This window comes from Microtus pennsylvanicus, chromosome 11 (genome assembly GCF_037038515.1).
Source record: "Microtus pennsylvanicus isolate mMicPen1 chromosome 11, mMicPen1.hap1, whole genome shotgun sequence".
NCBI classification, from domain to species: domain Eukaryota; kingdom Metazoa; phylum Chordata; class Mammalia; order Rodentia; family Cricetidae; genus Microtus; species Microtus pennsylvanicus.
Window position 1 is genome coordinate 9,528,286 of NC_134589.1, and position 21,883 is coordinate 9,550,168.

Here is a 21,883-nt window from a genome sequence, read left to right on the forward strand (position 1 = left end):
GATCAGCCTTTCTCCAGCTTCAGCGGAGGGGGAGGGGCCTTATTAGCTCAGCCCTCCATCCCCAAAGCTCTTGGTCTGAACCAGTTTCCAAATGATGAACTACATCACTTGTCCTAGGATCACAGGGGCTACATATGCCAAGCTGTAATAACAAACTCCAAGCCTTTAATCCCAGCAACCGGAAGGCAGAGGGAGGTGGACCCTTGTGAATTCCAGGCCAGCCTGGGCTACACAGTGAGAGAGACCCTGTCTATAAAAAAGACGTCATCAGGGAGAAATAAAGATACACGGTGAAGAATTCATTGTCTGTTTATTCACAGTTAATCACTACCTACCAAATTGCTATCCGCAGAAGTTAAAGGAGTAAGTACATAGGTCTTTTTATTTAAACACTGATCTTTAAATATATACACACAAAACTTAGTTCAGCAAGGCTTCATGATATACACCAATTCCAAAATAAAACAATCAAATGGCCCAGGTGTAACTCCAGAGATTATTTTTATCATCAGCAGGGAAAGAAGCAGAACCAGGAGGGGCAGGAACACGTTCGATCCAGAAGGTCGCCCCCCAGGGCTGAGTCCATCTCATAAAACAGAGTCCAGGGGATACCCCACCCTGAAGAAGCCAGCAGCCCAAGGACATCACCCACTCCAAGAGAGAGGCGGGGAGCCTTGTTGCTGCTGTGGGAGGAGGCTGGGTGGAGAGGACAGGACAGGCACGTGACTAGAGGGCCAAAGCTCACAGGTCTTTCCCGCCTCACGGGGCTTCCGGGAAGGGGGCAGCATGACAGGTGCAAACAGCCAACCCAGTCCTGCTATTCACGCTCTCGGGCAGGCTGGAAACACAATCGAGAGCGAGGACCTTGTTCTAAGAGCAAGAAAAATGAAAAGCCATTCTCATCTCCCACCTGAGCGTAGCCTGTGAGAGTGGAAGCAGGTCAGCGTGGATGCCACCCACTCCCCCGTCTTCTGTGTGACACTTCCTGGCTCCAGGCATAGAAAGGGCAGACCACAACTCAGACTGGAGGCCAGGGAGCTGAGTCTGCCAAGACCTCTGGCCCACCCAGACGGGGGACACCCACTCTGCCTCTCCCAGCCCCTTACCCTCTGTCCTGTTTCCCTGCCCTGAGAGGGAAACATTACGCAGGATAGAGGACTAATCGGCTGAAAAGCTCTGGACTGTCTTTAACTTATTTTCTTTTTTTTTTTAAAAAAAGTGAAAACACCACTCATAAACACCCTTGAAATAAGGAAAAAGGCACTATGAAAAACAACATCTTAGCGGCACCTGAAGGGGAGACAGTGGAGGAGACGCAGGTCTGCAGTGACTCAGGGCCGCAGGTGGGCAGCCTGCCTCCTTCCCTACGAAGCCCAGCTTTGACGGAGTGCTCCAGGCTTGGGGCTGGAGGCAGATGCCCAGCCAAGGGCCCAGGTGCCCTGGCCGCCCCTTGTGTGTGAAGAATACAGCTCTTTAAGTCCATCCATCTCCACAGACAGTTTGCATAGAGAAAATACCAGCCCACTTCGTTTCTTTTCTTTTATTATTGGCATCAGCTGGGACTATATGTGGCCTTAAACGTCATGCACTGAAGGACAGGAAAGAGAGGACGAGAAGGAGGACACAGGAGGGGAACAGGAGCAGCGGTGAGATTCTGTAATAAAAACTGTAATTCAATTCAATAGGTTAAGTTTTGGCATTATGAAATCAAACACCCCTTCCCACCCCCCGAAGTTTCAACCTAAGTGCGAGGGTCACCAGCAGGACCCAGCCAGGTGTTCTGCACTCCCTCACAGGCTGTGACAGGCAGCATGTGAGTGGAATTCTTGTGAATGGTCTCAACTTTTCACTTTCTTTAAATAATCTCTTTTGCTTCTTAGACGTTCCGGTTCACTGGGGTGACGTAATTGCGAGGAAACATGCCGGTCTGCCCATGGCAGGCCCCCTTCCACCAATTGGGATCTGAGTTATCCATGACATGGATGAAGTCTCCTCTGCGAAAGCCCAGCTCACCATCCTCCTGGGGGTCAAAGTCAAACAGTGCCTGGACATACGTTGGCTGCTGCAAAAGAGAAGCAGGGAAACGGTATTCCTGATGCTGCCAGCTGCCTTGAGAGCCAACTGCTCAGTGAGTGAGCACGTGCAAACCCACCCACTTCCCAAAGCAGCCTCCCACCACTAAGTCCTAGGTGGGTTGGCGCAATCCTTTACCAAGACTCAAAAGCACAGGGCACACACCGTTGTCACTGCGAGTGGTCAACGGGCCACAGTAAGCTAACAGGGAAGAGCAGTAACATGCGCTGTGTGTAGCACAGCTACTCACAGGTATGAAAACGTCTGTGTTCCAGTCACTTAGGTTGTACAGGACAAAGAGCTTTCACAAACCAAAGCAGTCCTGACCAAAACTCCTGCTAGTAAGTAAGGGACAAGGGTGTGCAGCCACTCCTGACAGGCTGCCCGGGCTGGAAGCACTTCTCTCTGGTGGCAAAACCACCCGATGCCAGCTGCAGACCCTCGGTGTGGATGACGGCAGCCTGGTGCACAAGGAGGTGCTGTGGTGGCCCCGCTAGCTCTGGCTTACCTGTGGCACCTGCTCTATATCCCGCAGGAATATCTGCTGGTTCCTGGACACGGATGTCGATCTGTGGTAATCTACCAGCTCATTCAGAGAATTGAACTTCACCACCCACAGGAAATACTTCCCAGCCCCATCGCGGAGCACCTTGAAGTGCTGGACATCATTCCCAAACCTGCAGAAGGGAGAAGAGGCATGAAGCAGCCACAGGGCTCTGCGGGGCTCCCCTAGACCTGTCCTGACTGCTGGTCACAGCAACAACCCCCACAGAGGGCAAGTCCACCCACTCGGCTCACTCTGAAGATGCCCGTGGATCTCCTAACACAGCCCATTAACGAAGTTACAATTTTATCTGCTTTAAATGTTAAAAAGCGATGTGACATTCAAGCACTAGCCTAGGTCGGCTTTGGGCTGACTGGCTAAGCTGGTCTAGAACTCATGGTGATCCTCCTGACTCAGCTTCCCCAGGGCTGGGACTACAGGTACGCCACCAAAGCCATGCTTTCCACTGAGGATCTGTCATACAAATTTTCTTTTTCAGGGTAATGAGACCCAAACATGAAACAAACATTCCTATCACCGGACGACAAGCTCTTTTGCACTGTGGAGCAATGGTAACGAGTGTGACTGACTGACGCTGGCCAGCCCACAGGGTCTGCACCGGTGACACCAGAACAGGACAGTCACTCAGCGAGGGCCCTGCTTCCTGTTCACTGCCAAGCCTTCAAATTTTTCCAGGAGCCTCTCCTTCAGTTTAAGGCTTAAAGGTCAGGGAGTTGAGTTCTAAAGACAACCCAGAAGATGGCAGCACTGAGCTCCAAGCTAGGGAGCGCAGGACACTTCCAAACACCCAGGGCAAATCTGAAACCAGATACTGAATCCCAGATACACCCCACCCCTTTCCCCTATAGATACTATAATCTGATAAAGTTTAATTTTCATTGAGACAATTACAGCAATATGAAATCATAAAAGTTATTCAAAATCTAAGACTTATTTGGTCTCTGGTAACTGGAATGGAGGAAAGCGAGACCAAAGCAACTGGACGACTTCATTATGTTTTCTGAGAAGCGAATGCACTGGCGGAGCCTCAGGAGGGCTGCAGATCCAGGACCCAAGGGTCACTTCTACCACGGCTTTTCACCCAGACACTGAAGATCCTGAAGCCCGTGCAGTGCTGGAGACTGGTGTGTGTGAAGCCCTCAGTGAAGATGTTTGCCTCAAAGGCAGGATGTTCTGTCTCTCTCTCACCCATGTGCACGCTCCCGGGGCTGTGAACGCACATGTGTGAGTGAGCATGTGTTTGGAAACCAAAGTCAGTGCTGGCAACAACAAAAAAACCCAGCCGGGCGGTGGTGGCGCATGCCTTTAATCCCAGCACTTGGGAGGCAGAGGCAGGCGGATCTCTGTGAGTTTGAGACCAGCCTGGTCTACAAGAGCTAGTTCCAGGACAGGCTCCAAAACCACAGAGAAACCCTGTCTCAAAAAAAAAAAAAAAAGCTATCTAGCAACAAGCCAAACTAAGGCTAGGCATTCACAAGAAATAGAAAGTCTCCTTGTGTGATTTATTTGGGAGCTGGGTGGTGTGGGCTCCCCAAAAGAGCAAAGAGCAAGGGAGGGGGACAAGACAAAACCCAAAACACCAAAATAAAACAAAAACCCCAACTACATATGCTTCTCCTGCCTCTACCTCCTGAGTGCTGGGTTATACCCGGTTGTAGGCAGAATTTGCCCTGGAAGGGAGCACAGACCTCACCCGTGCCAGGCAAGCATCCTATCTGCTCTCCTAGGCTCCATCCCTACGATTCCCTTTGATGGGAGGGAACAGTTCGGCCTTGCTGGTGTCTTCAGCTGGAGCATGTACGGAGCTGGTCTGGCTACAGCTGCTTGGGGCAGCAGATACCAAGGGAAGCAGATGACACATAAGCCACTTAGAAGCATAAAAAATGATAATTCTGCAAACTCAGCCCAAGATGCTCTGTTAGATCCGTCCTCACACGTATGCAATCAAAGTCCTGGTTACAAGAGGAGGAAACTAGTTTCACACCCAGTTTGAAAAAAACAAAGCAAAACCCCCAAAATAAAATCAAAGATAAAACCACTGTAAGCCAGGTGTGATGGTGCACACCTTTAATTCCAGCACTCAGAAGGATCCCTGACTTTGAGACTAGCCTAGACTACAGATAAAAAGTTTCAGGACAGTCAGGACCACACAGAGAAACCCTGTCTTGAAAAACCAAAAAAAAAAAAAAAAAAACCCAAAAAACAAAAAACACCCCCCCAAAAAAACAAAAAATAAAAAATAAAAAAAGGAGAGAAGAAGAAAAGAAATACTGCAAACACATTCCAAGGCATCAGATCTCCTCCGGCAGTTCTCACGTCTCCATTTAGACAGAGCACAACTTTGTTCTGGAGTCTGGAACTGAAGGCCTGGCGTTCCTCTACAGAAAGCGAAGGTGGGGAGGATGGGAAGTCCAAGGCCGGTCCAGTTCACCACAGAGCTAGAGACGGAACTCAGACCATGCATGGGCTACACCCTAGCTCCCAGTGTGCGCAACTCAGTGGGACCCTGGTCAGTGTTTAAGGACAACAGCAGGACGGGGGGGGGTGTCCAGTGAGTAGAGGGGCTTGTGCACAGACATGACAATTTGGGTTTAAACCTCAGATCCCAAGGTAGCAGAGAAAACGGACTCCTGCGGAAGTCTGTCTGTCCTCTCACTTCTGGACCCGGCGCTGGGACTGAAGGCACTGGGCTCCCCAACTCCTCTTTTTTCCTTATTTATTTATTTTATTTTATTTATCTATTTTTATTATTTTATTATTTATTTTATTTATTTTGTATACAACATTCTGTCTGTGTGTATGCCTGCAGGCCAGAAGAGGGCACCAGATCTCGTTACAGATGGTTGCGAGCCACCATGTGGTTGCTGGGAATTGAACTCAGGACCTTTGGAAGAGCAGGCAATGCTTTTAACCTCTGAGCCATCTCTCCAGCCCTCCCCAACTCCTCTTTATGGACAAAGAATGAAACAAGGGGATGCTCGGGCCCGTCATCCCAGAAGCCCGAGACAGGCAGATTGCCAATCTGAGGACGGGCTCTGCTGCACAAGTTCCAGGAGGGCCTGAGGTACAGAGTTAGTCTGTGTTGAGAAGCCGTGAAGTGGGCTTCTGCAGTAACACATTAGCTAGAAAAGGACACCGACTGGTTCAAAACACATGGAAAGTCATTCTCCTAGACAGAGAAGTTCTCTGCCTCCCAAGTGCTGGGATAAAGGCATGTGACACCGTGCCTAATTCCTCTTTGGATTTTTGAGATAGCATCCCATCGGGCTCATGGAAACCTTTCCAAGTAACGTAAAAAAAAAGCCTCAGATAGTGCCTGGTCTGCCTGGTCCAGGGAAGCAATGGGACCTGAGATGGCATGCGTTTTGTTAGGCTGGCAGCAACTGCACCGAAGGCAGGTAGGGACCAGAGACCAGGAAACTGGCTGTGCCTGCTGTCAGTTCCTGCAGGTTCAGGCCACTGGAAAACAGGCTCCAGAGCAAAACACTATGATTTCCATGGGAAGACGTTAGCATCCACCCACAGCCTCACGCTTCAGTCGATGGTAGCAGGCTTCTGTGGGCAACTCCAGCAGGAAATACTTACTTGACAGACAGGGAGAAGTCCCCAGGGGCACTCTCGCTCTCTCGGATTAGGAAGGCCCCATCATGCCTCTGTTTGCTAAGCATTTCTTCTGCCTTGGCTCTGGGGATTTTGCCAAAAAACCACCTAAGGAAGGAAAGCAAGCCGGTCAACATCTGCTTCTCCACAATGCAATGGGCTGTCCAGCCTCACACGCATATAAGAGCCCTCTCCTTGTTGGGGGAGGCTGCTCTTCGCCTGCTGGTCTCGGGCCTGCTCTGAGACACACTTTCAAGCAGCTTCACCCACTCGAGACCCTGACCACCTTTCAGACTACAAGGAGACCTTTCCAAACACGCCACCTGAAAACTGGTTTCTGAAGCCAAAGCCCCGGCCCCTCACTGACTTTTCAGAAAGGCACCCAAGAAAGCCCTGCCACAAACGGAGGCCAGCACTCCTCTCCAGCCTCTCCGGATGACCGGCTCAGGGTGGAGGACACACCACACAGCGCTAGGACACTTCCCCAAAATTCATAAGGCCTTGAGTTTGATTCTCTGTACTACCTAAGAGCCCAAATAAAAACTAAATCATAGTATCAGGAACTTCAGAGCTGGGCAGTGATGGTGCACCCCTTTAATCCCAGCACTTGAAAGGCAGAGACAGGCAGTTTCTTTTTTTTCTTTGGTTTTGGGTTTTCAAGACGGTTTCTCTGTGTAAAAATCCTAGCTATCTTAGAACTCACTCTGTAGATCAGGCTGGTGGATTTCTCTGAGTTCAAGGCCAGCCTGGTCCACAGAGCTAAGGCTATTACACGCAACCCCCCCCAAAACAAACAAACAAACAAACAAACAAAAACAAAACCACCCAAAAACCAAATCAACCAATCAACCAAAAGCAACAACAAAAAACAAAGTTAGAAAAATAAAGGAGAAGAGACACCTTTAAAGGGCTAGAGGCCGTGACTGCCTGGCTCTTTCAAATGAAAACCATCAGCAATCAGGGCAGAGAGGACTGTGGAGATATCTTCAGTATTTCACTGTGTTTCTAAAGGAAGGCTGGCCATTGTTACACCAGCTAAGACCGACCTTACCCTCTATGGTAACCAGAACTCTCTGGTCTGCAAATGAAAGCCACACCACCAGAGCTGTGTCACTGTTTCCTTCTGTGTAGTGCTTGAGTCCACTTCAGACTGGCTGGAACTCCTGGCCTTCCTGTATGGAGGGCTTGGCCACAGCTGTGCCACACCTGGTTTTATGTGGTGCTAGAGACACAACCTCAGGCCTCAGGCACGCTTCACAAGACCTTGGCAACTAAACTACAGAAACCTAACTTCTTCTTCTTCTTCTTTTTTTTTTGTGAGACAGGGTCTCTCTATAGCTTTGGAGTCTGTCCTGGAACTCATTCTGTAGATCAGGTTGACCTGACCTCACAGAGATCTCCCTGCCTCTGCCTACCAAGTGACAGGATTAAAGGCGTGCGCCACCACTGCCAGGAAAACCTAACTTTCACGACCATCTTTTAAATTTTTATTTTGCGCTAGAGAAAGAGCTCAGTAGTTAAGAGCACTTCCAGAGGACATGGTTCAGTTTCCAGCACCATTATCATAGCGCACACCCACCTGTAACTCCAGTTTCAGAGACACAGGCATAAGCAAACAATCATACATATGAAATAAAGCAAAATAAAGTTACAAGAGTGACTTGTTCTTACTATCATAGAAAGCTAACTTTTAAAACCATCTTTTAATTTTAAAATTATTGTATACATGTGGAGGTCAGAAGACAACTTTGTTCAGTTATGTCCTTATCTTTTTGTGAGTTCCAGGGGTCAGATATGGCCATCTGGTTTTCGTGGCAAGTGTTCTACCTGCTAAGTCATCTTGCTGTTCTGAGACAGGGTCTCACACAGTGGCCCAGGCTGTCCTGAAGTCTGAACTCTCCCACTCCCATGCAGCTCTCCAAGGGGTGGAGCTGGTGGGGTTTTAAGTGGAAGCCACAAGGCTGAAGTTTGTTTTGGGACAAGGTTTCTTGTCAGGTCCATACAGCCTCCAAGTACTGAGGATTAGAGGCATTCGCCACAGGCAAGAGTCATGGCTATTCCCCCACCCCCACTGTGCCTCCACAGTTTCTCTGTGTAGCCTTGGCTGTTCTAGAACTCACTCTATAGACCAGGCTGGCCACGAACTCACAGAGATCCACCTGCCTCTGCCTCCTGAGTGCTGGGATTAACATCGTGTGCCACCACGCCTGGCTATGACTATCTTATTACTGCCAGATATTTTTAAAACATTCTTTCAGAGATTAAAACTGAAATTCAGATAGTAGACACAGGGCTGCTAGGAGGGGCGCCCCTAGACACTGCCTGCATGAATTTAAGTGCACCTAAATCAGTTTCATGTCTTTCTCACTTTGCATGCTCTGATGCCAGGCTGTGGGGATATACCCCTCCCCCTCCTACAAATGCAGAAGACTGAACCCTTGATGCCTGGGGAACTCCCTAGAACAGACCAGAGAGGAGGAGGCTCTGAGGAGGTAGCCCCCTTTCGCGGCCTCTGGTACTGCTAAGGGCTGGCTGCCCTTGCGCAGCAGCTTCTGAACGCAGCCGGGGAGGATGCACAGTGACTGCCCTGTCTCCACACTTACTGGGAAGGAGCACATATTCTCCACAGCCATTCTCCCCGTTCCTGCACCCTAAAATATTGCCACGAAGCACCAACTTCTAAAAAACTTAATTCTCGCTGGGCAATGGTGGTGCATGCCTTTAATCGGCACCCGGGAAGCAGAGGCAGGAGGATCTCTGTGAGTTTGAGGCCAGCCTGGTCTACAGAGTGAGTTCCAGGACAGGCTTTAAAACTACAGAGAAACCGTGTCTTGAAAAACAAAAACAAATAAACAAAAAATCCACACAATTTTATTTAATTCAAAAGTATTAGTGCTGGGCATAACAGCACATGCCTGTAATTTTAGCATGGGAGTGGAGGCATGAGGCCCAGATTTCAAAGCCAGCAGTAGCCACTTAGGAGATTTTGAGGCCAGCCTGGGCTACATGAGATCGATTCTGTCTCAGAATAACAAAACAAAACAGAACAAAACAAAAAAACTGTAGTGAACTCAAAGCTGCAAGTACACTTATTTGCTATTCTTTTTAGGCAAGGTCTTGTCGACTAGCTGGTTTCCAACTTCTGATTCTCCTGCCTCAAGCATACTTGGGTTAAAACCTGTGTAGCAGGCCCAACTCTCTAACTGGGTTTTTTGTTTGCTTTGTTTTTGTACACAGGCTTTCTCTGTGTAGTCCTGGCTGTCCTCGAATTCAGACATCCATCCGGCTGCCTCTGCCTCCCAAGTGCTGGGATTAAACGGGTGTGCTGCCACTATCACCCAGCTTGGATTTTTCCCCCAAGACAGGGTTTCTCTGTAGCTTTGGAGCCTGTCCTGGAACTAGCTCTTGTAGACCAGGCTGGCCTCGAACTCACAGAGAACCGCCTGCCTCTGCCTCCCGAGTGCTGGGATTAAAGGTATGTGCCATCACCGCCTGGCTCAAATTTTTACAAAATAAATGCATCAAGAAATAAGAGGTCAGGTTGAGCGTGGCAATACACAGCTGCAATCTTTCACTGGGAAGGAAGAGGGAGGAGGAATACTGACTGTAACTTCAAGGCTGGTCTGGGTCTCACACTAAAACCCTGTTTCAAAAACTAAAACAGAAGGAAACATTAGTTTGAAAACTATTTCACTGATCAAAAATTTCTTGTATATCTGCTCCTGGTTCAAATACAGAGACAGGGTCTCGAGACACCACCCAGCAGGAGGAAAAGCACACAGCATCCAGTCATAGCCGCTGTACTTTCCCAGGACATTTGCAGACCCAATAAGCTTCTTCCAAAGAATGACCGCTTGCAGTGCTGAACGCAGAAGCCAGGCCCTGTGCATGCTGGGCCAGTCCCCTCTACCACTGAGCTACCCCGAGACTGATACTTATAACTGCATGCCCACAGACAAATGTTCTGCCAATCTTTAAAAAGACTGGTCTGTACTGCCCTAGAAATAGCAAGCAAGGAAGCCAAGGGGGAGGATAGATGTATTTTCCAGTGTGTTATTTATAGCATGCAATAGCCCCTGCCCACACGCACTTACTATGGATAGCCTGTGTGGATCTGCTGGGCACACACAACCTATCCTGTCGGCCTCCATGTGGACCGAAATGCATCATTAGGTGGCTGATATTCTATCATATAACTGTCCGCTTCCTCTCCAAACAAAGGCGGGGGACGGGGGGGGGGGGACTGGCACACCGCACTGTGGGGGCCACACTAAGCAACAGCCTGTAAAGTCACAGAAGCACTTCGCACCAGCAGCCGTGCCCAGCACTACCGCAGACTTGCAGAGAGGCTCTGGAATGTTTCATTCCTTCTGCAGAGCTCAGAGCGGAGGGGCTGACTTTGCTTCAGCCAGCTTACAAGTAGCCCAGCGGATCACATTGATGCTGTCTAGTTAGGGAGTTAAACTGAGCACTGAAGATGTGATCCGAGTGCTCTGCCCCATCCTCAAGAGACCGTAGGTGTGTATGCCTACCGCTCCAAATTCTTACATACAGGGGGAGGCAGAGCACGAGTGGCCCTCCCGGTCAGACCTCCCTAAGGAGGACGGCTCTCTTTGTTTCATAATCTCATTCAAAAGGCCGTGCTGCCGGAACAGTCTGAAGGCTGCTGACCACAGCACCGTACTCAGGATGATTTTTAAAAATTAATACTTTTATGGTGCTAGGGGTGGAATCTAGGACTCTGTGCATGTAAAGTGAGCCCGGCCCTAGTGGGTCATCAAAGCATAAACTTTAGAGGACCTGGGCATAGTCCAGTGGTAAGTGCTTGCCTACTATTCAATTCCCAGAATGGAAGAAAAGGGGAGGGGGAAGGAAAAGAACAGGTGTGCGTGTGTGCATGCGTGTGGGTAGAGATGACTAGGTGCTTAAAAACACAGCTCTCTTTTAGAGGACCTGGGTTCAGTTCCTAGCACCCACATTAGCGGTTCACAACCAACTATAACTCCAGTTCCAAGAAGATCAATACCCCTTTCTGATGTCTGTAGGCTCACGCACATACATACACTCAAACAGACACAGAGACACGTACAATTTATTTATTTATTTATTTTTTAAAGAAAGCAGGACAGGTGCGTGCCAGCACACACCTGCAATACAAACACTTGGAAGGCAAGAGCAGACTGATCAGAGTCAGCTTGGTTAACAAAGGGAACTCAGGCCGGTCAGAGCCACATGGTAAGGAGGCCCTGACTCAAAAAGAAAGACTAAAATCTAAAACTTTCCCTATCCAGCCCTTTACAAAGTGTGTACTGGTCTTCTGTGTTTTCTCTTTTTTACTTAAGAACTTCTATTTTGCATGCATAGGTGTTTTGCCTGCATGTATGTTTGAGCACCACATGTGGGCCTAGTATCTGCAGACCTTGAGTCCCCTGGAACTTAAGTTACGAGGGCTGTGAACCATGATGTTGGTGCTGGGAATCAAACCCAGATTCGAAGGAAGAGCTGTCGGTGGTCTTAACCACTGAGCCATCTCTCCAGCCCCTCTGGTCTTTTTTCTATCTTCTTTTCTTCTCTCTTTTTTAAAAAAAAAAAGACAGGGCCTCACTATGTGGCCCTGACTAACCTGGACCCTAACACTGCGGGCCTGCTCTGAGCTCCCAGGATCTTCCTGCCCTTGTCTAAAGTACCGGGACTAAAGCTGTGCACTACCACGTCAGCACTAACACCCCTTGATTGAGGGTTTGCTCTGAGCACAGATGAAGGAAAGAGAAGTGCGGACACTACTTGGCTTATGTGGGCGAGACTCAGAGGCTGTGTGATCTGGTCCACGGGGTCTTCCCCACTGCTTGGTGCTTCTCCAATGTGTGCCCACCCGTGGGGCTATAAAAAGCCCACACAACTTCCTGAAGCAAAACCAAGACTAAAAGGCTATAAGAAATGGCCTGGCATGGTGGTGCACCTTTAATACTAGCACTTGGGAAGCAGAGGCAGGTGGAGCTCTGTGAGTTTGAGGCCAGCCTGGTCTACACAGAGAAATCCTGTCTCAAAAAAACCAAACCAGACCAAAACCAAAGCAAGGTACAAGTGACAGTGGACTATAAAATCAGAAGCCCAGCCTAATTTCCCAAGGAACCTAAAATCTTTTGGGTAGAAACCAAACTTACATACTTGCCTAAGAAAAAAAGCAAACACACACACACACACACACACACACATGACCTTTTTTCATTTTGTAATTGCCCCATGGAATATCTAAACAACATTAGGAGGTGCCCGGCTGTCCTTGCAGTAAAAGCAGTTTCCTTGAGGCGTTCCTATTTTTCCTGGTAGCAACAACAGCCTCCGTGAATCACCTGCAGGCAATCAAACTCTGCTTCTCCTGGCTAATGCTGCCTGGACACGGAGCTTCCCCAGGACAGTGTGGGATTTTATCAGGGGCCGGGTTAACTGAAGCCCATACCTTCTCATTACCTTATAGCAGGGCCACACAACAGCTATGTAAAACTCACTGGTCAAGGCATGAACTAATCTGACAGATTTGTGGGGGTGGGGGGCAATTCAGAAGAAGAAAAAAAAAATCACCTTTTGGGATGAGACTCAGGATTTGGGCCATCGTGGCATCTGGCCCAGTTATTATCAGTCGCCAGCAAGAACCACCTGTGTGGGGACAAGCTGGCACATGGCTCTGTGCTTCCCTTCCTTCCCCCTTTTTCACCATGAAGCATTTCCGGTGAGCACTACATTCAGAAGATTCTAGCACTGGAGCAGAAACACCAGGAGCTCTCACTATTTGTAGAATAAAAAGAGTGAGTTGGGCAACCCTTCTGCTCCGTGACACCGGTAAGAGGGTGTCTCCAGCATCTGCGCACGTCTGAAGCAGCACAGTGTGATCTCTGCTCCAGGGCTTGGGGGAGAAGAGGGACCACCCAAGAGCGAGAGTGATCACAGTAAGAGCGCCAGGGCCCCCACCAGTCTGACACTTAGCATTAGGCCAAGAGAAGCCGCAGCAGCACTGCCGTCCAAGAGCCTGGGCTCCTCTGACTCAGGAGGTGTACAAATAAATGAATGCTCCCAGGGCGGCTTGCACTGACCCGTCCACTCTGCTGCACAAGGGCATAAGGAAGACCGGCAGGGGAGGGGCTTCAGAGAAAACTCAAGAATCGTAGAGGAGGGAAGGAGTTGGGGACATCAGGGCTCAGGGCTCCTGCAGCCTGGAGAAGAACCTAGCTCCTTCCCTCCACAAGCGGAAACTTTGGATGGAAAAGTAACACTTAGGAACAGCCAAATGCTGAGAGAATGAACACACCATTCTATGGGTCATCAAATGCACGGGCACAAAACCGTGGCAAGAACTCTAGAACTCTGTGTGAAACTCAAAGCATAGGAAACCACAAAATGCATTAGGCCCCAAAGGTCTCAATGAGAAAGAATTAGGAACTTATTTTAAAAAAAAGAAAGCAAGAAAGCAAGCTTGCCTCTCAGAGATTGCAGACACCAGCTTTACGCCATCATTACATGCTAGTGTTAATAAGAAAACTCAGAGAGCTCGGGCTCGGACCACCCCTGCGCAGAGCTTTTTGGTTGGTTTCCTAAGATAGGGTCTTGGTAGGTACAGGCTGGCCCTGAAATCCCCATGTAACCCAGTCTTACTCTGAAATCTCTGTAGCTCAGGCTGGCCTTGGGCTTACAAGTTTCTTGCTTCCGCCTTCCAAGTGCTGGGATCACAGACATGTACTACCATGTCTGGCTAATGGTCTTTATTTTCTTTGTATTTTTAGTTTTTGAAATATTGCCTCACCATGCATCTCTGGTCGGTCATGAACTGGCTGTGACCCACCTACCTGCCTTTCAAACACTGGGATCCTAGGTATGCACCATGACACCTGACTATGGACTCCATTTTAAACTTAACAACAGTACCTGGTAGCCTGACATGGTGGTGCATGCTTGTCACCCCAGAACTTTGGATGGCCGAGGAAGGATATACATGTGGTGTGACCGTACAAACCAAACCAACCCAGGGACAATGGCACACACCTGTTAAATTCAGAACTAGGGAGGCAGAGGCAGGTGGGTCTCCGTGAGGTCAGCCTGGTTATAGAGCAGCCGAAGCTACATCGAGACCATCCCTGCTCCATCCCCAATAATCCAAATCAGAACAAGTACTTGGGAAAGCGGGTGAGCATCCTGCTTAGGAGAGCCATGGAGCCCAACTTACGGATGAGGTTTCATTTCTATGTAGTTCTTGGGGATGAAGCCATCCTTCCCATTGAGCTCTGCCTTATACCAGTTCTGATCGCACTCTTCATTCAAAACCTGAAAAATAAAGACGGAAAAAGTCAACCACTATTGTTAGGGCAGCCACAGACGGTCATGTCTCCTAGGCTCGCAGGAAGGTTACTTGGGTATCAGAATTCTTTTAATTTCCACAGCCAGCATTATATGTTAAACTACAAAGGTCAGAGAAAAAGAAACCCTGGGCAGTGAAAGTTCAGGCTTCTTTTTCTTTTTTTCCTAAAACATTTATTTATTTATTATGTATATAGTATTCTCGGTATTCTGTCTGCATATGTGCCTGCAGGCCAGAAGAGAGCAACAGATCTCATTACAGATGGTTGTGAGCCACCATGTGGCTGCTGGGAATTGAACTCAGGACCTCTGGAAGAGCAGGCAGTGCTCTTAACCGCTGAGCCATCTCTCCAGACCCCAGGCTTCTTTTTCAACATCTAGAATTAAACCTTCAGTGGGAAGGCAGAAGGAATGGTGGAACAGATCTGTGTTTTCTTAAGGAGGGTTCTCTAGGAGACAGAGGCACTGGTGCCAGTGAGCACAGGAACCCGGCCTGACAGAGACTGAACAAGGCTGCAGTGTGGAAGAAAAAAGTAAGTGCGGAGAAATTCTTGTGTTCTCTGCAAGCCAACTGCCAAACTCCCAAGGCAGTTCCCAGCAGCCCCGCTACCAAGCAGCTCATTGGTGCAACGAGGGGTCACTGTAAGGAACCACCCTAATGACTAGGCAGGAAAACCCGACAATGCTGTGTTCAGGTCAGGCAGTCTAGGAAGCAGAACAACCAACACAATCTTGAGTCTTCAGGTCCAAGACTCAGAGCAAATTCTAGACCTTCAACCAAAGGCAGAGGGCAGTGGGCATAAATAATGAAAACAGTTTCTTTTAGCCTAGGTTAGGCTTGAACTTGGTGGCTGGGAATGACCTTGAATTTCTGATCCTGCTGCCTCCCCCTCCCAAGTGCTAGGATCACAGGCATGTTTGTGGGTTGTTTGGTTGGTTTTGAGATTGGGTCTCACCTTGTTGATCAGACTGACTAGAACTCACTATGTAACAACTTCAGACTTGTCAGAACTCCCAATCCTCCTGCTTCTCAATTCTAGGATTACAGGTGTGTACCACCATGCCTGGTTTAAGGTTGGTATTAAGAATGAAAATGCAAAGCCGGGCGGTGGTGGCGCACGCCTTTAATCCCAGCACTCGGGAGGCAGAGGCAGGCGAATCTCTGTGAGTTCGAGGCCAGCCTGGTCTACAAAAGCTAGTTCTGGGACAGGCTCCAAAGCCACAGAAAAACCTTGTCTCGAAAAACCAAAAGAAAAAAAAAAAGAAAAGAAAAGAAAATGCAGAAGACATGTGGTGGCCTCCACCTTGAATGTCAGCAGAGCAGAAGGAGGTTCGCTGAAAGCTTTGAGGACTACAGGGGTACACAGTAGGACCTGTCTCCGAAAGAAAGGACGGAGGAAGAGAAAATACTGAAGTGAGCTCAACCTCATAATGGGGGCAAAGGAAATGATGACTGCAACGGCGGTGGTCAGTTGACACTGGACAATGAACTTCTAAAGGGAAGTTGGTAATGTTTTGTTTCTTAAAGTGATTTTGAGACTGAACATCAGTCACATTAGAAATCAGAGAGCTCTGGCATGGCTGATATTTGCATGTTGACATTCTAACGTGACATAACACATCAAAAGGGGCAACAACCTGTCAGCTGCAACCGAGATCATAACATCTCAACAAAGATGTCACAGAGCTCCGTCATGCTGGCCAGCCTCTAGCTACAGGTGACATCACCGTCTTTAGGTGTATGCATATAAATATCAATGAGGGTCAGGTGTGGTGGCACATGCATTTAGTTCCAGCACTCAGGAGGCAGAGGCTGGCAGATCACTATGAGTTTGAGACCAACCTGGTTTTTATAGAGTTCCAGGTCAGTCAGGGCTACATAGTGACACTGTCCCAAAACAACAAAACAAAAGTCAACAGGGCCAAGTCTACAAAAGCTAATAAAGAAACAGTAAGCACTCAACTCAATGAGACCGCCTCCAATTCCCAAGAGGCTCATATACCCAGAGTGCAGGAAGGATGGATTTCTATTTGTTTTGTTTTTATGAGATAGGGGTTTATAGCTGGACTTGGACTGTGAACCTCAGGCTGGTCTAAGACTAAGGGCAATCTTCTTGTTTCAGTTTCCCGTATGCTGGAATTAGAGGCATAAAGTACCACACCAAATTTAAAACTTGCTTTTCCTTTATTGTTTTTTCCCCCTCAAACAAACACCTATGGGCTGGCAAGCTGACCCAGTGGGTGACTGATTACTATGCAGGCCTGACGAGTGGGAGCCCAGACCCACGGCAGAAAGAGAACCAAACACCTTTAATCCCAGTGCTCGGGAGGCAGAGGTGGGCAGATCTCTGTGAGTTCCAGGACAGCCAGGTCTGTCTCAAAAACAAAACAAAGCAAGGAGCAGGGGCTGGACAGGAGGCGCAGAGCACTTGCTTCTCTTGCATAGAACCCAGGTTTGACTCCCAGCATCCACACTGGGCAGATCACATAAGGGGGTAACTCCAGCTCCAGGGGATCTCATGTTCTCTTCTGGCCTCCAAGAGCATTTGCATATGTGTGGAACATGCACATACACACGGGCACACACGGAGTCTTTGAGAAATCACTCACACTTTATTGAAGGCCCGGATGAATCACTATGCAGGACATACATAATTTAAAGTCTTCATAAGCAAACACTGACCTGTGCATGGCCAGCAAAGGCATTCATTCTGTTGCTCACATAGGCACACCAAAGGCAGGTGATTGGGAATAAGAGGCAGTGCCATCTTTGAAGCACAGAGCTCTCACCAGCCCACTAAGACAGGCTCTGCTTTTTTTAAGTTGCTTAAGGCCAGTACTCTTATCCACCAAAAATAAGGGCTTCAAGAAAAATGTGGTCTCACAAGCATCTTGTGAACAACGACCCTCTGATGATGACAAAGCAGTCGGCAAGCTTGGGCAAGAGCTGCTGGGGCGCACCACACGCTCTGGATTCGTGCAAAGCAGATGAGCTAGGCTGACAAGACACTGGCTGTGACCTACTTATGCAACAGAAGAGAGTAAGAGACTCATTTAACAATGGCCAATTAGACTGCACCCAGCAGCCCTGTAGAAAACAAACATCATTACATGCCAAGGAGTGCCAGAAGCTGCAAGTTCTCACTGCCATCTTTCCCAAGACAGAGACCAGTACCCCTAAGTATTGCTCTACTGTGCATGAGATAAAGGGAACTCCATGTGTGGAGACTGTTTACAGCCATGGTTTTCTACAGCACCAAACATCACCTCAAGGTGTTATTACAGCTTTGTCTCCCAGATGGCAGGGAAATATGATGCTTGGCACATGAATGGCTACAATTTCGGTTATCTGGGAAAGCCAGACAGCCATGGTGCTACTCTGTGTCTATGCTCTAGATTAAAGAACAGGCTGGCCATGCTGGGGGCAAGCACAGGAGTGTCACATGATGTCACCCGCGGGACGGAGGTCAGGGCTACCCGCTCTGCACATGCAACAGCTGTCACAGGGAAGCTCACACCGGAATAACATAACTCAAAAATCAACTTTTTGGGGCCAGAGAGATGACTCAGTGCTGGCTATTCTTCCAGAGGACCCGTGTTCAATCCCCAGCACCCATATGGATGCTCACAAGCACCTGTAATTCCAGTTCTAGGGATCCAGTGTCCTCTTCTGAAGTCTGCTCTCACCAGGGATACATGCAGGCAAAACACTCATCAACCACGAGAGCAAGAGCTCATTAAAAAGTGTGTGTCTATGTGCACATATGTGCACTTAAGGGAAGGTGCTGGATCCTCTGGAGCTGAAATTACAGGCAGTGTGAGCTGCCCAATGTGGGTGCTGTGAATCAAAGCCGGGTCCTCTGAAAGAGCAACACACACATGCTCTAAGCTGCTGAGCTATCTCTCTAGCCTACCAAACTAACGTGTGTTTGTTTTTTTTGAGACAGGGTCTTTCTACATAGCCCTGGTTGCCTGGAACTCATTACATAGACTACTTGAAAAAGGCATGTACCACCATGCCCAGCTCCAAATTAATTTTCTTTTTTGAACTAGTTCTGTACACCAGGCTGGCCTCGAACTCAGCAGAGATCTCCTGTCCTCTGTCTCTTGAGTCTGGGATTAATGGCATGTGCCACTACTGCCTGTCCCCTAAATTAACTTTTTTTTGTCTAAAAGTTTGAACAAACAAACGAGCAAAGGCTACAAAAGTGAGCATGAGTTTAAAGTAGAGGGGAGGGTAACCCAGGGCACCTAGAGAGCCTGCTTCTAGCTGACAGCCCTCACAGGAGTTCAGGGCTTGTTCTGAGCTGAGAATGAGGAAGCTGTTTCTCCCCGCCCTCTTCCTGCTGAAGGCACTTAAGAGATTGCTCATCTGTCACCTCCTCTCAACAGGTGACCTAACCAACCCACATTCAGCTCCACTTTGAATATTCCAAGGAATCTCCAGCCAGCACCCCAGCTGCACTTCTGTCTGGCCCTTCTACTTTGAGCTATGACTCAGGAGCTAACAACCCCCGTCCCTCCACACACACAAGCGCTTTGGTTCAACGGAAACCAACTGATCAAGAGATGAGACTGTAAAAGGAAGGAGAGCCAGTTTCAGTGAAGGGCTCTTCCCCCTCCCTGTACAGAGACTCTGAAACCATCAGCCCAAAGAGAAGGGAAGGGAGGGCACACGGTGGGGACGCCGTGGTGGACTTGTGTGCGTACTCTCCTGGTGCTGCTTATTTATGCGAGTTGCTTGTAGAAATTCACTTATGACACATGAATTTTGCTGTGTATCAAACCTCAATCAAAAGTTAGAACTGGTCGGACAGTGGTGGCGCACACTTTTAATCCCAGCACCTGGGAGGCAGAGACGCAGGCAGATCTCTGTGAGTTCGAGCCCAGCCTGACCTACAGAGTTTCAGGACAGCTAGGGCTGTTACGCAGAGAAACTCTTGTCTTGAAAAACCAAACAAACAAACAAAAAAGTTAGAGCTGAGCCAGCAAGATGGCTCAGTGCGTAAAGACACTTGTAGCCACCAAGCCTTGACCTGAGTTCTAGCCTCAGGACCCAATGGTGGAGAGAAAGAACTCTCATGGGTGGCACCCGGATGCCCACCCAATAAAAAGATAAATAGAAATTTTTTTCAAAGAAAAATTTATCCAAAATCTCACCAACCTATGAAACACTCTCTGTAAGAGCACTTGTGTATTGAGTGACATTTTTAAAGCTCTTTTTCTTGGCAGAAATTTAACATCAGAAGTTCAATCCAGGTATCGACAACCCAACCAATTAAGCACCCTCAACAGAACACTACTGAAATACTACCATGACATCTAGAGACACTTAATGCGAGTGTGTGTTCACACACAGGCATGCAGAGGCCAGGAGGGAATTAGTGTCTTCCTCTATCATCTGTCTCCTTACTCCTTTAAGACAGGGTCTCTCACTGAATCGGAAGTGTACTATCTCAGCCAGGCTGCCTGGCAGGACAGCAAGCCCCAAGTCACCTTATTGCTGCCAGTGACCAGTGCTGGGGTTACAGGCACACATGGCAATGCCTAATCTTTTGTGTGGGTGCTAGGGATTTGAACTCTGGTCCTTGAGCTTGTATAGCAAGTGTTCTGACCCACTGAGCCATCTCCCCAGCCTCATGTCTCACATACTTTCAACAGAAGAAAACAAACACACTTTTTTAAACCCTTAAAAGCAAACTCTACTGGCCTCTCACGAGGGTAAAAGTCCTGAGAGCTATTTAAAGTAGTTCCTTCCAGTTGCTGTCACTTATTACACAGAAATGACGGGGCCACTCACCAGCCTGTTGACTGCACGGGTACTGACTCAGTCCTGAGCCACACTGACTCACCCAGCACTTTGAGCAAGTGCCTCGCAATCACCACATCCATCTGTTGCAGGTTTTGCTCAGCATGAGAAACATCTTTGCTAAGCTGCCTGTCATCCTAGGTGCCAAGCCATGAAAAACACCCACACTGCAGATGAGCCATTACGAACCTATTTTTCCTTTCCTCTTTACCGTTCTTTTTTTCTGGAGACAGTCTTGCTACGTACCGTACATAGGCTCTGAACTCCAGGTCCTGCTGCCTCTTCCCCAGGTGCTGGGATTAAAGGCGCAGGCGGAATCCACAACACCTTGGCTCACTGTGAAGCGACAGACAGAAATGAATTTAGGGATACCGGGTAAGAAAGGTTCCTGGTTCCACAGAAGCCTCCATCTGCTTACTAAATGCACAAAGGTCATCATCAGCTCTAGTCTGCCCTGCAGGGTTCTCTCCACTCTGACTGGCTCAGGACAGCTGCTATCAGGCCACAACTCAGTGAGAAGGCGCTGAGCCACTTCCCAGTCAAGCCAGGCACCTTAGGAAATTAAAAAACAACAACAAAAACCTATTCTGATCTTGATATTGATAAAACTGTATGTAACTACGGAGGGTTTTCTCCCCAAACTATGTTGTTTTATTAAACATTATTTTTTCCTTTTGGTTTTTCTTTTTCTTTTTTTTTTGGTTTTTCGAGACAGGGTTTCTCTGTGGTTTTGGAGCCTGTCCTGGAACTAGCTTTGTAGACCAGGCTGATCTCGAACTCACAGAGATCCGCCTGCCTCTGCCTCCCAAGTGCTGGGATTAAAGGCGTGCGCCACCACTGCCCGGCCTTATTAGACAATTCTTAAAAACCTATTCACTGAAATAGGCAATTACGCAATGGTGTCATATAACAAAGAAAAGAGGGAGGAAATCTGCTCCTCAGGTCCTACTGGTAGAAAACGTTCTTCAGACATTTCTTCTCCGACTGTCACCTCCTAAGGAGCCCATTTAGTTGGGTTCGGTCCAGCAAGGCCCACCAATGCCCAGCAATGGCACTACGGTTCAAGCCTGGACTGCTTGAGGTCAATCTATTTACTATTTCAAACCACTTCAGATAATGCTGATTTTCTGCTTTAAAAACAAAACAAAACTGAAAAACAAAAACCTTACACAGAAGACTATCTTCTGAGTCCAGATTATTCTTTGTCTGGTGTGGTGATTTGAGTAAGAGTGCTCCAGAGCTGGAGGGGTGGAGTGGTAGTGTTGCCAGCCTGGTCTACAAGGTGAGTTCCAGGACACCCAGAGCCATTACAGAAAGAAACCATCCCGAAAACAAAAAACCAAAACCAAAGCCAAACAAACAAACAAAAAACTCAACCAACCAAACAAAGCATGCCCCCGCTAGGCTTATCTATTTGAATGTGTAGTTTTCAGGGAGCGGCACTACTTGAGAAGGATTAAGAGGTGTGGTCTGTCACTGAGGGGTGG

General features: G+C 48.3%; 1 protein-coding gene across 1 annotated transcript in view; it reads right to left on the reverse strand.

Moving 5' to 3' along the window:
• Window positions 1-293: 293 nt before the first annotated feature.
• Grb2 (growth factor receptor bound protein 2) overlaps window positions 294-21,883 on the reverse strand; it is a 62,443-nt gene continuing 40,853 nt past the window's right edge. The window contains exons 3-6 of the mRNA XM_075990083.1: window positions 14,457-14,554; window positions 6,224-6,346; window positions 2,582-2,750; window positions 294-2,062 (exon numbers count right to left, since the gene is read on the reverse strand). Coding sequence (XP_075846198.1) covers window positions 1,877-2,062; window positions 2,582-2,750; window positions 6,224-6,346; window positions 14,457-14,554 — 576 coding nt within the window. The 3' untranslated portion in view covers window positions 294-1,876. The remainder of the gene's footprint in view (window positions 2,063-2,581; window positions 2,751-6,223; window positions 6,347-14,456; window positions 14,555-21,883) is intronic.